Raw genomic sequence first — 13,444 nt, forward strand, 5'->3', positions numbered from 1 at the left:
AAGTACAGTGGGACTTGATTATTCCAACTGTGGGAACAGAGGGAGGTTGTCCGACCTCTGAGCACCCCCTCTTTGGCCTGCACTGCAGCGCTCCCCTTCGGGCAGTGTTCTGGTTCAGGGTCATGGTAATGTGCAGTGCAGAGTGACCCCACCCTGTCCTTGCAGGCAGAGCCCTTCACCTCACAGGTCTTTGGCTGGGGGACGAGCGAGGGTAGTGGGAGTCTTGAGGCCACCTCGGAGCAGAGCCTGAGGAGGGCTTCTGTTGCCACAGTCACCAGGCACTCCAGGCAGGAGGACCGCAGGGTGCCTGTGGCCAGGCTGTAGAGGAACAAGCGCCAGGCAGTGGATCTCAAACCCGTGTCCCTCTTTCCTTCCACTCTCCCCTCTGTTTGATTTCCATGGAAATCTGTTTGGGAAACAGCTGGCAAGTGCTGGGCATGCGCACTGTTTCCTTGAAGCATAGAGAGAAGTAGAAGGATGTAGAAGGGAGAAAAGTGGAGAAAAACGAGTGTGGATTTTGTGCAGACTTTTAAGGTTCAAAGTAAGTTCTGGAGAAAAGTAATGATTTTTGACAACTTTCTAAGACAAAAATAAGGAGAAAATGCATTTGAAGATCATTAACCCAGGGTCTTCGACTCTGCCTGTGTCCGAGTTTCTCTCTGCTATGAGTTCTCTGTCTGAGCTCTTGCCATTCTGCCTGTAGTTACGTTGTGTCATTTGTTTTCCTTGCAGAGTGTCCACGGAGACCCCAAAGTCTGGAGTGACATGTCCTGGCGTGGATTATGAAGTCCCTCCGGCCGTGTGTTTTCTCTTGCTGACCTCTGCGCACCGAGTGTATGGCTCAGGGTCTACAGAAGGTCCACTGATCAAACTCCTCATCATGCATCAACTGTTCAGATTGGTTTTGGGACAAAAAGATCTTTCACGAGCCGGGGACCTCTTCTCCTTAGATGACTCTGAGATTGAAGACAGCCTGACAGAAGCTTTGGAGCAGATTAAAATAATTAGCTCATCTTCAGTAAGTAAATTGGCTTGTCGACCGGCTGCCTAAAACGGCCTGTCCTAGAGCCTGGGGACTGGGTATCTCCCCGGGGAAGGAGCTTTGCTGGAGGGAGGTGAAGGACAGTAGCCTTGGTCTCTCTGAACTCTTCCCTATAGTGTCTAAGAAATAGCACTTGGTCCACCTTTTGTCCACTCATGGAGACCAGAGTAGGCATTCTCACAAACGCATTATTTAGGGGCTATTTTTGCATTCTTGAATTGACGTGGAGAGGAGAGGTAGCAAGTTCAAGGAAAAAGCAAACAAAGTGGGGTGCATTGGGGGCTGGACAATCGGGGGAGGCAGATGACACCTCCTGCCTCCCAGGAGACAAGAACAAATATCCTCTTATGTCAAGCACAGCTGCCCAGAGCTGGATAACTCTGTGTGCCCTGTTGCCTCTATTTTGAATCCTTCCTCTACTCCGTTTTCTACCCTCCACCCCCACTTAATTCAGCTCACCTGTTTCCTGATCCCAGATATGATCTGACATATTTAAAACCGCTGTGGAACGTCCCCTTACCCTCTGTATGCCACTCTGCCATGTCAAGGTCACCTATTCTGAAAAAACTTTCCAGAGAAGGCAGAGGGCAAGTGCCCAGTGCAGTTTGAGGTTGACCTTCTCGGTTGAGCTTGGACCTCTGTGACACTGATCCCATTCAGAAGCCTGGGCCACCAAGCCTCCGGTCATATCCCCACAGTGCATAGAGTCCCCAGTTGGCAAATGTGTGTGTGTTTCAGAGATGACAGCTGGTTTCTGTGCAGTAATAAAGAGAAGTGTAACAGGCATGCTGGCAGCTAGCATGCACCCTTGGAGCCTGTCAGCGTGTCCTCTTGCATGCCAAGGTTCCCCACCGGCCAGTGAAGTCACTGCCCAAACACTCTTCTTTTCTCAGGTCATGTCTTTGTCAGCAATTTCCTGTCCACATTTTTTTTTCTAGGACATTAATCAATTTAGTCTGACTCAAAACATAAAGTGATCCTGGTTATATTCCCATGTCTGTGCTGTTCCTGGCCACCCCTCTTCACTCCTCTGGAAATAAGTTGAATGAATAGGCCACTCATTTTTGTCTTTCTAATAGGAAAAGAAACAAAACCCAAAAAGCATCTGAGGTCCCTAAAGCCCACTTCCACCAGAGGTCACTAGTGGCCAATGATTTCTTCTGTTTCTGTCACTAAGTGCTTGGTCTCATTTGGACATCAAATGCAGGAGTTGAGGACTGGAGGGTCCTGTTATATGTCCTCACTGGTTAACTATTAAGGCTGGCAGATCCCTTGTCACCAGGAACATTATGGGGACATCAAGCCCTCTAGTTAGCATCGCACCCGACCAGCAGGTCTGAGGGCAAAGAGACCACATGTCTTCCTCATCCACTGTCCTCTTTCACATCTGTCTTCTGTTTAGCTGTAGCCATGGCAGGGAGAGCAGAAGGATGGTGACTTCTAGTTTACATACATTAAGTGTGGGGTGACAAATGCCACTTGCTCCTATCTTCCTGTCCCAATTAATCCACTGAGCCCCCATGCCCACTCTGTAACTACCTACCCCGTGAACTGCTTGTATCCTCCCTCCTGGCCAGGCCAGGATCTTTCTTACTGATCTTTCCTAATGACCCTGGATCTCAGTAGTCATGTCTCAGTTCCTCTTCAGAAATGTGGAACAAGAAGGCACCTCCTAGCTTGCCTTCTCCACCTTCCTTCCAGGGCAGAAATTCTTCCTTGGGATTCCTGACGAGCAGGTGGCTTCTCCTGCATGTGCAATGGTAAGGACACTGCAGGTTTCTGAAACTTCTTCCTGCCTCAGTTTTCATTTGGTAAAATGGTCTCTTTCCATTACATGGAGCCTTGATGGGCCTTCCTCACTAATGGTCTCCTGCCCTGTCCCGACCCACACTTGTCAATCAGAATGAGTTCCCATGATTCTAGGGAAGACATCAGCAGAGGGTGATTTGTCATGGTGGTGCCCCAAGCGACAGTCCTGGGTTTCCTGCCCCCTGTGGCTGTGGTCTCCTTGCTGCCTGCCTCTTCCCAGGCCAGACACTCCACCTGTTTTATGAGATCCTGGTCTGCCTCTTGTCTTTATTATTATTGTTATTATTACTATTATCATTGTCACTTGTCGAATCTGTCCACACTTTTCCTGTTGCTATTGATCAAAGAATTCTAACTGTTAAAGACATTGCTCTTCCGCTGTTGAAAGCTCCAATGGCTGGCTGTGCCCATTTCAGCTGGATGAAATCTTGCTCTTTGAAATTTCTACTCCTTGTTCTTTATTCTGTTCTCTGACCCAACAATTGAGAGTCTAACTCTGTTCCTACAAGGAAACGTTTGAACCTTTGAAAATAAGCATCAGATGTCACCTCTGGCTTCTCTTTCCATCTTGACATTCTCAGTGACCTTGGGTTTTCTGTGACAAAGGAGAGGCCTGTGTCCAGGAAGGCTATGCCACCTGACCCCACAGACCTTGACCCTAAGGTCTGCAGGTTTAAGTTTGTCAGGATACGTGAAATGCAGTCCCACTCGTTCTCTGCAGACGCAAGACTTGGAAGTCAAATGAGAATGACAATTTGTTCATTGAACTATGAAAATTGTTACTCATATGGGTCAGAATTCTTATCCAAGACTGCTGCTCAGCCTTTCTCTAGAGAAGGAGCACAGTTACTAATTATGTTTCTTCCTCCTCTGTTACTGCTGCATTCCAACTTCTGTCCCTGAGACACATCCCTTCACCTAGACAGACACCATGTGCACGGGGTATCTCAAGCTAGGCTGGTAGCGAGCTAGTTCCACTCTGAAGACTGGGCCTTGTTAGTTTAATCCTCCCAGGGTGGTCTTGTGCCAAGCCCATGGAGCACACCCCAAGGTAGCTTCCAGTGCTACTAGGTCCTCTACATCTGGTCACCTCCTTGGAGTGTCCTGATTTGTTGTCATTATTGATCACTCAGACCAATTGCTTGGAGTACTGGCTGATAAAGTAACATCACACGTTGTCTGCATTTATCCTGTAATATGCTAAGATTTTGTGGTTGAATCAAATATTATAATTAGATAACTTGAAAAAATTTTAAGTGGATTATGTGACATTTTAAACCTTTACAAACATCTTCCTGTCTGTTGGTCCTCATTCCAACATGTCTGGACTCTATTTAAATATCATGATTCTTTCTCCTTAATCCAAGCCTCATCCTTTAGGTTCCCAAGTTAACCAGTATCCTGATTGTAATACTCATTCATGCTTGGTTTTATATCTTTGTTACATATGCATTGTATTTCACGTTTTTAAACTTTATATAAACAGTGCCATAACACTTAATACAATGCTTTTGAGATTATGCATTCTGGTTCACATAGTTCCATTTGTTTAATGGGCAGAGTATTCCATCGTATGGACATACCACAATTTATATATCCCTCTTTCTTTTGTTTGGCATTTATTATTTAAACAGTGCTATAAGAAATATTCTTACATTTGTCAATTTGGGCAAGTGTGTATTTCTAAGGTACACAGCCAAAAGTGCAGTAACTGGTTCCAGAATTCTGTGTGTTTCCAACCTTACCATTTACACCAAATTGCTTTCCCATATGATTTATACCCCCCACCAGCAGTGTATGAGAGTATTGTGGCTTTGTATACTCACCAATGCTTTCTTTTACCAGATTTTGAAATTTCTTTTCAATCTCAGTGAAGCAGCATGGAACTATTGTCTAAGCATTTACCTCCCTTGTTATTAGTGAGGTCTACCATTTTTTCAAACGTTCATTTGTGATTTACCATTTGGGTTTCCTCTTCAAAGAAGTGCTATTTATGCTTTTTTGCTTCTTCTGTTGTGGTTTTAAAACATTTTCTTATTAACTTGGAGCATCTGACATATTCTTGCATTAATCCCTTGACCCTTAGGCATCTCTCAGTGTACATTTCTTGTTCTAATGTGTAAGCTTGTCTCTTAACTTTGTAATTCATATTTATATCTGGTAGGACAATATCCACAAACTTCTGCTTAAAATCGGCTTTAATTTGTTTTTGTTCTTTAATAGTTTTATACTAAGCTTCTCAAGAGTTATGAATAATCCTGTTGGTATGTTCGTGGAATTTCATTTGTCAGTTGATTAACTTAAAGAAAATCCTTATCCTTGTCAACTGTCTTCTTATCTATAGACATTATATTCCATCCATTTTTCTAAATCTTAAATACATTAATGATGTTTTATAATTTTTAAGGATCTTAAAAATGTTGTAATCCTTTGTTAAAAGTATTTTATAGTTTTATCTGAAGTGATAATTGATAATCTTTTTTAAATTATATTTTTCAACAGTTTCTTCAGATGATTATAACATAAATTCTTGTATAGTGATCCAGCAAACTCACCAACTCTCCTGCTAATGCTAACAATTTGTGTACCTCCACTCTTCCATTTTTTCAGCCAGTATTTATTAGGTGCCAACTATGTGCCAGATGCTAATACTGGATGTCAGGATGCAAACAAGGAAACTAGACCAAAAAACCAAAAAACAAAACCACACACACACACACACAAAACAAACAAACAAACAAACAAAACTTTGACATAACCAATAAATCAGGATAGACAGAAAATAAAATCAATAAGAAAAATAGGTAATATATTAGCCAGGTGATAACTAAGTGTTGCATCAGAACATTATCTGTTTGGTCCTGGGTTTTTCTTGGTTGGTAGGCTTCTCAAGGCGTCTTCTATTTCACTGCTTGAAATTGATCTGTTTAACTTGTGTCTATCATCCTGATTCACTTTGTGCAAATCATATTACTCTAGAAATTTGTCAATGCCTTCATTATTTTCAAAATAGTTTCTAATTATCTTCCATATTTCTGTAGTGTCCATCGTGATATTTCCTTTTTCATCATAAATGTCAGTAATTTGAGCTTTCTTTCTCCTTCTCTTCAGTAGCATGGAGAAGGGTTTATCAAATTTTTTTTATTTTTTAAAAGAACCAACTTTTTGTTTTGTCAATTTTTTGATTGTTTCTTTTGTTTCAATTTCACTGATTTCATTCTGATTTTATGTCCTGTCTTCTACTGCTTTTGGTGTAAATTTGCTCTTCTTTTTCTAGGGCTTTGAGATGTAATGATAGGTCATTTATTTGTTGACGTTTTTCTTCTTTTAAGGAATGGACTCCATGCGATGAACTTTCCTCTTAGTATCACCTTCATAGTGTCCCAGAGATTTCGATAAGTTGCATCAGTGTTCTCATTCACCTCTAAGAATTTTTTAGTCTCCTCCTTGATGTCTTTTGCAACCCATTGTTCATTCAATAGCATATTATTTAATCTCCAGGTGTTAAAGTAGCTTCTGTTTTTCATTTTATCACTGATTTTTAATTTCATTCCATTATCATCTGGTAGAATACAGGGTAGTATCTATCCTTTTTTATATTTGCTAAGAGTTGTTTTGTGGCCTAAGATATGATCTGTTTTAGAGAAGGATCCATGTGCTGCTGAGAAGAAAGTGTATTCTCTCATTGATGGATGAAATATTCTATATATGTCTATTAAGTCTAAGTTATTGATTGTATTATTGTGTTGTAGAGTTTCTTCATTTAGCTTTTGTTTGGAAGATCTGACCAGTGGTGAAAGAAGTGTGTTAAAGTCACCCAGAATGATTGTGTTGTGGTCTATTTGACTCTTGAACTTGAGAAGAGTTTGTTTGATGAATATAGGTGCTCCATTGTATGGGGCATGTATATTTATAATTGTTATGTCTTGTTGGTGTATGTTCCCTTAGGCAGTATGAAATGTCCTTCTTTATCCCTTTTGATTAACTTTGGCTTGAAGTCTACTTTATTTGATGTGAGGATGGAAATACCTGTTTGTTTCTGCAGTCCATATGAGTGGTATGTTTTTTCCCAAACTTGCACCTTCAGTTTGTGGATGTCTTTTCCTAAGAGATGAGTCTCTTGAAGGCAGCATATTCTTGGGTCTTTTTTAAAATCCAGTCTGTCATCCTATGTCTTTTGATTAGTCAGTTTAGGCCTTTAACATTCAGGGTTATTATTAAAACATGATTTGTATTCCCAGTCATTTTTGTTTCTTTGGGGTATTTAACTTGAATTTGTTTCTCTTTTGATTGGTTTCTCCTTTAGCGTAATACTTCCCTTTCCTGATTTTCATTATTATTTTTCAATTCCTCCTCATAGAACATTTTGCTGAGGATGTTCTGTAGTACAGGCTTTCTAGTTGTAAATTCTTTTAACTTTTGTTTATCATGAAAGGTTTTTATTTCATCATCAAATCTAAAGCTTAATTTTTCTGGATGTAAGATTCTTGGTTGGCATCCATTTTCTTTCAGAGGTTGGTATATGTTGTTCTAGGATCTTCTGGCTTTCAGGGTCTGGGTTAAAAAATCTTCAGAGGTCCTAATTAGTTTCTCTCTATATATAATCTGATTCCTGTCTTGTGGCTTTTAAAATTCTATCCTTATTGTATATGCTAGAAATTTTCATTATAATGTATTTTGGTGTAGATCTATTGTAATTTTATACATTTGCTGTCCTGTGAGCTTCGTGAACTTGATTTTCCAATTCATTCTTCATGCTTGGTAAATTTTCTAATATTATTTCATTGACAAGATTGTGCATTCCTTTCTTTTGAATCTCTGTGCCTTCCTCTATCCCAATAAATCTTAGATTTGGCCTTTTGATGTTATCCCATAATTCTTGGATGTTCTGTTCATGGTTTCTTACTGTCTTCACTGTGTGATCAACTTTGTTTACAAGATTGTATATTTGTCTTCATTATCTGATGTTCTGTCTTCCAAGTGATCTAGTCTGTTTCTATTGAGTTTTTAATTTTGTTTATTGCTTTCTTCATTTCAAGGATTTCTGATTGTTTTTTTTTCCCAGAGTCTCAGTCTCTTTCTTGAAGTAGTTTTTTGCTACCTGTATTTGCTCCCTTATCTCTTTATTGGAGGGATCAATTTTGCCTGCATTTGCTCATTTAGGTCATTCTTTAATTCACAGATCATTTTAATTATGAACCTTCTGAACTCCTTCTCTGACATTTCATCAACTCCGCTGTCTATGGGTTCTGTTATTTTAGCATCCTGGTTTGTCTGGGGCACTTTCCTCCCTTGTTTTTTCATGTTGTCTATGTGTCTTCCTTTCTTGCAGTGAAGATCTGAGGTATTACAGTTTCTATCCTATAATCTTATAGTGTCCCTGCAGATTACCTGTACCTCACCTTGGTGTTGGGCTTTTAGTGCCCAGCTGGTATCCCACAATAAATGCTACTGCAACTAAAGGTGGTGGTTGTAATAGTGCAGATAACTCAAGTCAGCAGTGGGGTGGCCCAAGATGGATGCAACCACTTTCAGAGAAGGGGCTGAAAGGGTGGGCCTTACAATGGCTTGGGGCTGCCTGTTCTGAGATGCAGCTGCCTCCAGGCCCTATCTGTTGTCTCAAGGTGGAGGCTACTTTGTGGAGAGGGCTATAGCAATGGCTGTAGGTTCCCAAGATGGAGGTGGGGTAGGCCTAGGACTAACTGGCAGGCTGGGCAGTCCTAGGACTAACCTTGTCCTTGGCTCCTGTATGGGTCGGGGTGCAGTCCTGGGCTAGGGCCTGGGCCTTGGCTACTGTGCAGGTCAGTGGGGTGGTCCCTTAACATTCTAAATTGTCACCTTTGTTGCGCAGAATCTTTTTAATTTGATGCCACCCCATTTATTAATTGTTGGCATTATTTCCTGAGCTTTAGGTGTTCCGTTGTGTAAATCATTGCTTGTGACTGTTTGTTAAAGTGTTGACCCTACATTTTCTTCTAAGAGTTGCATAGATCCTAACTCTTAAGTGTTTGATCCATTTGGAGTAGACTTTAATGCAGACAAGAGATAAGGATCTAGTCTCATTCTTCTACATGTTAATGACCAGTTTTCCCCACACTATTTATTAAAAGGCCGTCTTTGGTCCAGTTTATGTTTTTGGAGCCTTTGTTAAGGATCAGATGACTGACTTTAGCTGGGCTGGTTTGTCCTTTTGTCTTCCATTCTCTGCATTGGTTCACATGTCTGTTTTTATGCCAGCACCATGAAGGTTTTGTTACTATCCGCTCTGGGGTATAATTTGAAGTCAGGTATTATGATGCCTCCAGCATTGCTTTTTGGGGGTTAGAATTACTCTGGTTTTTCTGGATCTTTTATTCTTTCAAATGAGTTGTAGGACCATTTTTCCTAACTCTGTGAAGAAGGTCATTGCTATTTTAAAGGTGTGCATATTGCTTTTGGTAGTATAGCCATTTTAACAATATTAATTCTGCCAATCCATGAACATGGCAGGTTTTTCCATCTTCCTATTTTTTTCATCAATTCTATCTTCAATGTTCTATAGATTTAACTGTAGAAGTCATTCATATCATTGGTTAAATTTATTCCTAAGTATTTTATTTCTTTTTCTTTCTTTATATTTTTATAACTTTACTTTATTTATTTATTTTTTTATGTGATGCTGAGAATCAAACCCAGTGCCTCACCCATGCTAGGCAAGTGCTCTACCACTGAACTTCAGCCCCAGCCCCTATTTTATTTCTTTTTGAGGCTAGTGTAAATGGAATTATTTTCCTGATTTCTTTCTCTGCAGACACATTATTGAAAAGTATTTATTTTTGTATGTCAATTTTGTAATGAGCTCCTTTACAGAATTTATTAGCTCTAGTAGTCTTTTGGTGGAGCCTTTTGGATATTCTAATTATGGGATCATATCATCTGCAAACACTGATAACTGACTTATTCAGTTCCTATTTTAATCCATTTTATTTCCTTCTCTTGCCTCATTATTCTGGCTAGAATTTCTAGCACTGTATTAAATAGGAGTGGTGAGAGTGGACGTCCTTGTCTTATTCCAGATTTTAAAGGAAATGCTTTCAGTTTTTCCTCATTTAATATAATGTTGACTTTGGTTTTTTTAAAAAATATATAATCTTTATGATATTGAAGTAGTTTCCTTCTATCTCTAGTTTCTTTGGTATTTTTGTCATGAATGTGTACCAAATTTTGTTAAGACTTTCTCTGTATCTATTGAGATGACTGTGTTTTCTATCTTTAATTATATTTGTGTGATTAATTACATTTATTAATTTGCATAGATTAAACCATCCTTACATCCCTGGGATCATACCAACTTGTTCATGATGTACAATGTTCTTAAAATGTTTCTGAATACCATTTCTTAATATTTTATTAAGAATTTTTGCATCTAAGTTCATCATGGATATTGATGTGCAATTTTATTTCCTTGAGTGTCCTTATCTGTACTTAGTAAGAGTGTGATATTGGCTTCAAATGATAAATTTGGGAATGTTTCATCACTTTCTATTTCATGGAATAATTTGAGCAGTATTTTGGAATTAGTTCTTTAGAAGTATGGTAGAATTTGGCTGAGAATCCATCTGGTCCTGGATTTTTTTTCTTTATAGGAATTGGCTTTTTATTTCTGTGTCTATCTCATTGCTGGTTATTGGTTTGCATAGGTTTTCTATATTCTCTTGATTCAATTTTAGCAGGTCATATGTGTCTAGAAATGTATCCATTTCTACAAGGCTCTCCCATTTATTGGAATATAAGTTTTCAAAATAGTCCCTTCTAATTCTCTGAATTTCTGTGATGTCTGCAGTGATTTATTCCTTTTCACCAACTTTTTTTTTTTAATCTGGATCTTCTTTCTTTTTCTTTTGGTTAGTTTGTCTAAGGGTTTATTAAATCTTCTTTATCTTTTCAAAGAATGAACTCTTTGTTTCATTGATTCTTTACATTTTTTTTGAGAGAGAGAGAGAGAGAGAGAGAGAGAGAGAGAGAGAGAGAATTTTTCAATATTTATTTTTTAGTTTTTGGCGGACACAACATCTTTGTTTGTATGTGGTGCTGAGGATCGAACCCGAGCCGCACGCATGCCAGGCGAGTGCGCTACTGCTTGAGCCACATCCCCAGCCCGATTCTTTACATTTTTAAAATTCTCCATTTCATTGATTATGGCTCTGATCTTAATTATTTCCTTCCATCTACTAGCTTTGTAATAGATTTCTTCTTGATTATCAAGTACTTTGTGAGGCATCACTATGTTGTTTATTTGGGATCTTTCTGATTTTCTTAATAGTCACTCATAGCTATTGAACTTTCCTCTTAAAACTGCCTTTATACTGTCCTAGATGTTCTGATATCACTATTCTCATTTGATGCTGTTATTTTTAAAGTTTTCCCCTTATTTAATCTATCATCCACTCATCATTCAAAAGAGTATTGTTCAATTTCCATATGTTTATATAATTTCTGTATGTCTTTTTGGTGTTGATTTCTAATTTAATTCCAGATAAGATACAAGGAATCATATCAATTCTTTTTTGTGTTTGCTAAGAGTTGTTTTGTGCCCTAAAATATAATCTATTTCACTGAAGATTCAATAAACAGTTAAGAGGAAAGTGTATTCAACTGTTCTGGGATTAAACATTCCATAGATATCTGTTAAGTCCATTTGATTTATAGTACTTTTCAGGTCTGAAAAGACTTTACTGAGTTGATGTCTGGACTGTTTTTGGATTAAACATTCCATAGATATCTGTTAAGTCCATTTGATTTATAGTATTTTTCAGGTCTGAAAAGACTTTACTGAGTTGATGTCTGACCTATCTATTGGTGAGAAAGGTTTGTATTATTGTACTGGGGGTCTCTCTGAGTCTTTAAGTCCAGTAGTGTCTGCTTTATGTAATTAAGTACACTGATGTTTGGGGCATAAATATTTCTACCTTTATATCTTTTTGTTGGATTTTTTTCTTTACCAACATGAAGGCACCTTCTTTGACTATTCTGTTAATTTTGTCTTAAAGTCTGCTTCTTTGGCAATGAGAGTAGCTACTCCTGCTTGTTTTGGGGCTCTATTTACAAAGTATATCAATTTCATCCTTTTAATTTCAGCCTGTGGCTGTTTCATCTGTAAGATGAGTCTCTTGCAAACAACATATAGTAAGGTCTTGTTTTTTAATCCATTCTGCCAGCCCATGTCATTTAATTGAGGAATTGGAACCATTTACATTTAATATTATTATTGAGAGATGTTTATTTATTTATGCTATTTTTATTTACTTTTAATGTTTAATTTGGTCCCATTTCTCATTTGCTTAGCTCCTCTTCAAATGAGATTTGTCCATTTGTGAACTTTGGGGTTTGTTGTTTAGTTCTTCTCTGCATAGTATATCTTCAAGTATTTTCTGTAGTGCTGGCTTAGTGATCATGAATTCTTTTAGTTTCTTCTTGTCTTTGAAGGTTTTATTTCTTTGATTCTGAAGGATAGCTTTGCTAGATGTAGCAATCTTGGTTGATGGTTATTTTCTTCAGGACTTGGAATACATCATTCCAAGCCTTCCTGGAGTTTACTTTGTGCTGAAAAATCAGAAGTTACTTTGATGGGCTTGCCTCTAAATGTGGGTGGGACATATTTTTATTGAGGATTTGGAAATTCTATTCTGATTTTTTATTATAATGGTTTATTGAGAAGGTTTTTTTAAATTTTGTTGATATTGGGTTGTGAATGTCTCTTGTATCTTGATGTCCATCTATTCTCAAGGTTTAGAAATTTTTATATTATTTTCCTGAAGAGGTTATCCATTCCATTAAGCTGTGTCTCAAAACTCTCTTATAATGCCAACATTTCTTAAATTTGTTCTCTTAATGTTGTCCTAGAGTTCTTATATATTCTGGTCATGATTATTTATTTTTCTGTATTTAATACTGTCTGAATGTTCAAGTCTGGCCATTTTTCCCCCAGCTCTGACTTTTTGTCTTCCAGCACAGTCTACTTTATTGGAGAAACTTTCAACTAAACATTTTATTTGATTTATTGTGTCTTTCATTTTAAAGTTTTCTGTTAATTTTTTTCAGTGTTTCTAATGATTTCTATTTGGTTCTTTTTCAATATTTTTATCTCCTTAGTGAATTTCTGTATTGGCTTTCTTACTTCATTTAGTTATTTTTCTGTGTTCTCTTAGGATACATTGATCACTTTTATAATGATTCTTTGAATTCTTTATCTGATATTTCATCACTTTAATATCTTTGAAATCAGTTGCTGATCAATTATGAACTTTCACATGTGTTGTACTCTTTTTTTCATATTTCTTATATTCCTGTGTTGTGTTTTATGCATTTGTTGGGTGACTATCTTTTCTACTCTTATATGTGGGTCTTTTTAAGGTGCAGCCTTCTCTTTTTTTTTTTTTTTTTTTCTTTTTTTTTTTTTTTTTATTGGTCGTTCATAACATTACATAGTTCTTAATACATCATATTACACGGTTTGATTCAAGTGGATTATGAACTCCCGCTTTTACCCCGTATACAAATTGCTGTATCACATCAGTTACCCTTCCATTGATTGACATATTGCCTTTCTAGTGT

At 37.9% G+C, this 13,444-nt stretch overlaps 1 protein-coding gene across 2 annotated transcripts in view; it reads left to right on the forward strand.

Annotated features, from left to right (window-relative positions):
• The first annotated feature begins 880 nt into the window (after window positions 1-880).
• The window catches only part of Veph1 (ventricular zone expressed PH domain containing 1), a 210,018-nt gene continuing 197,454 nt past the window's right edge, over window positions 881-13,444 (forward strand). For both annotated transcript variants that reach the window (XM_026392926.2, XM_026392927.2), the window contains exon 1: window positions 881-1,018. In XM_026392926.2, the coding sequence (XP_026248711.2) occupies window positions 881-1,018 (138 nt within the window). The remainder of the gene's footprint in view (window positions 1,019-13,444) is intronic.

This window comes from Urocitellus parryii, chromosome 2 (assembly GCF_045843805.1).
Source record: "Urocitellus parryii isolate mUroPar1 chromosome 2, mUroPar1.hap1, whole genome shotgun sequence".
NCBI lineage: Eukaryota > Metazoa > Chordata > Mammalia > Rodentia > Sciuridae > Urocitellus > Urocitellus parryii.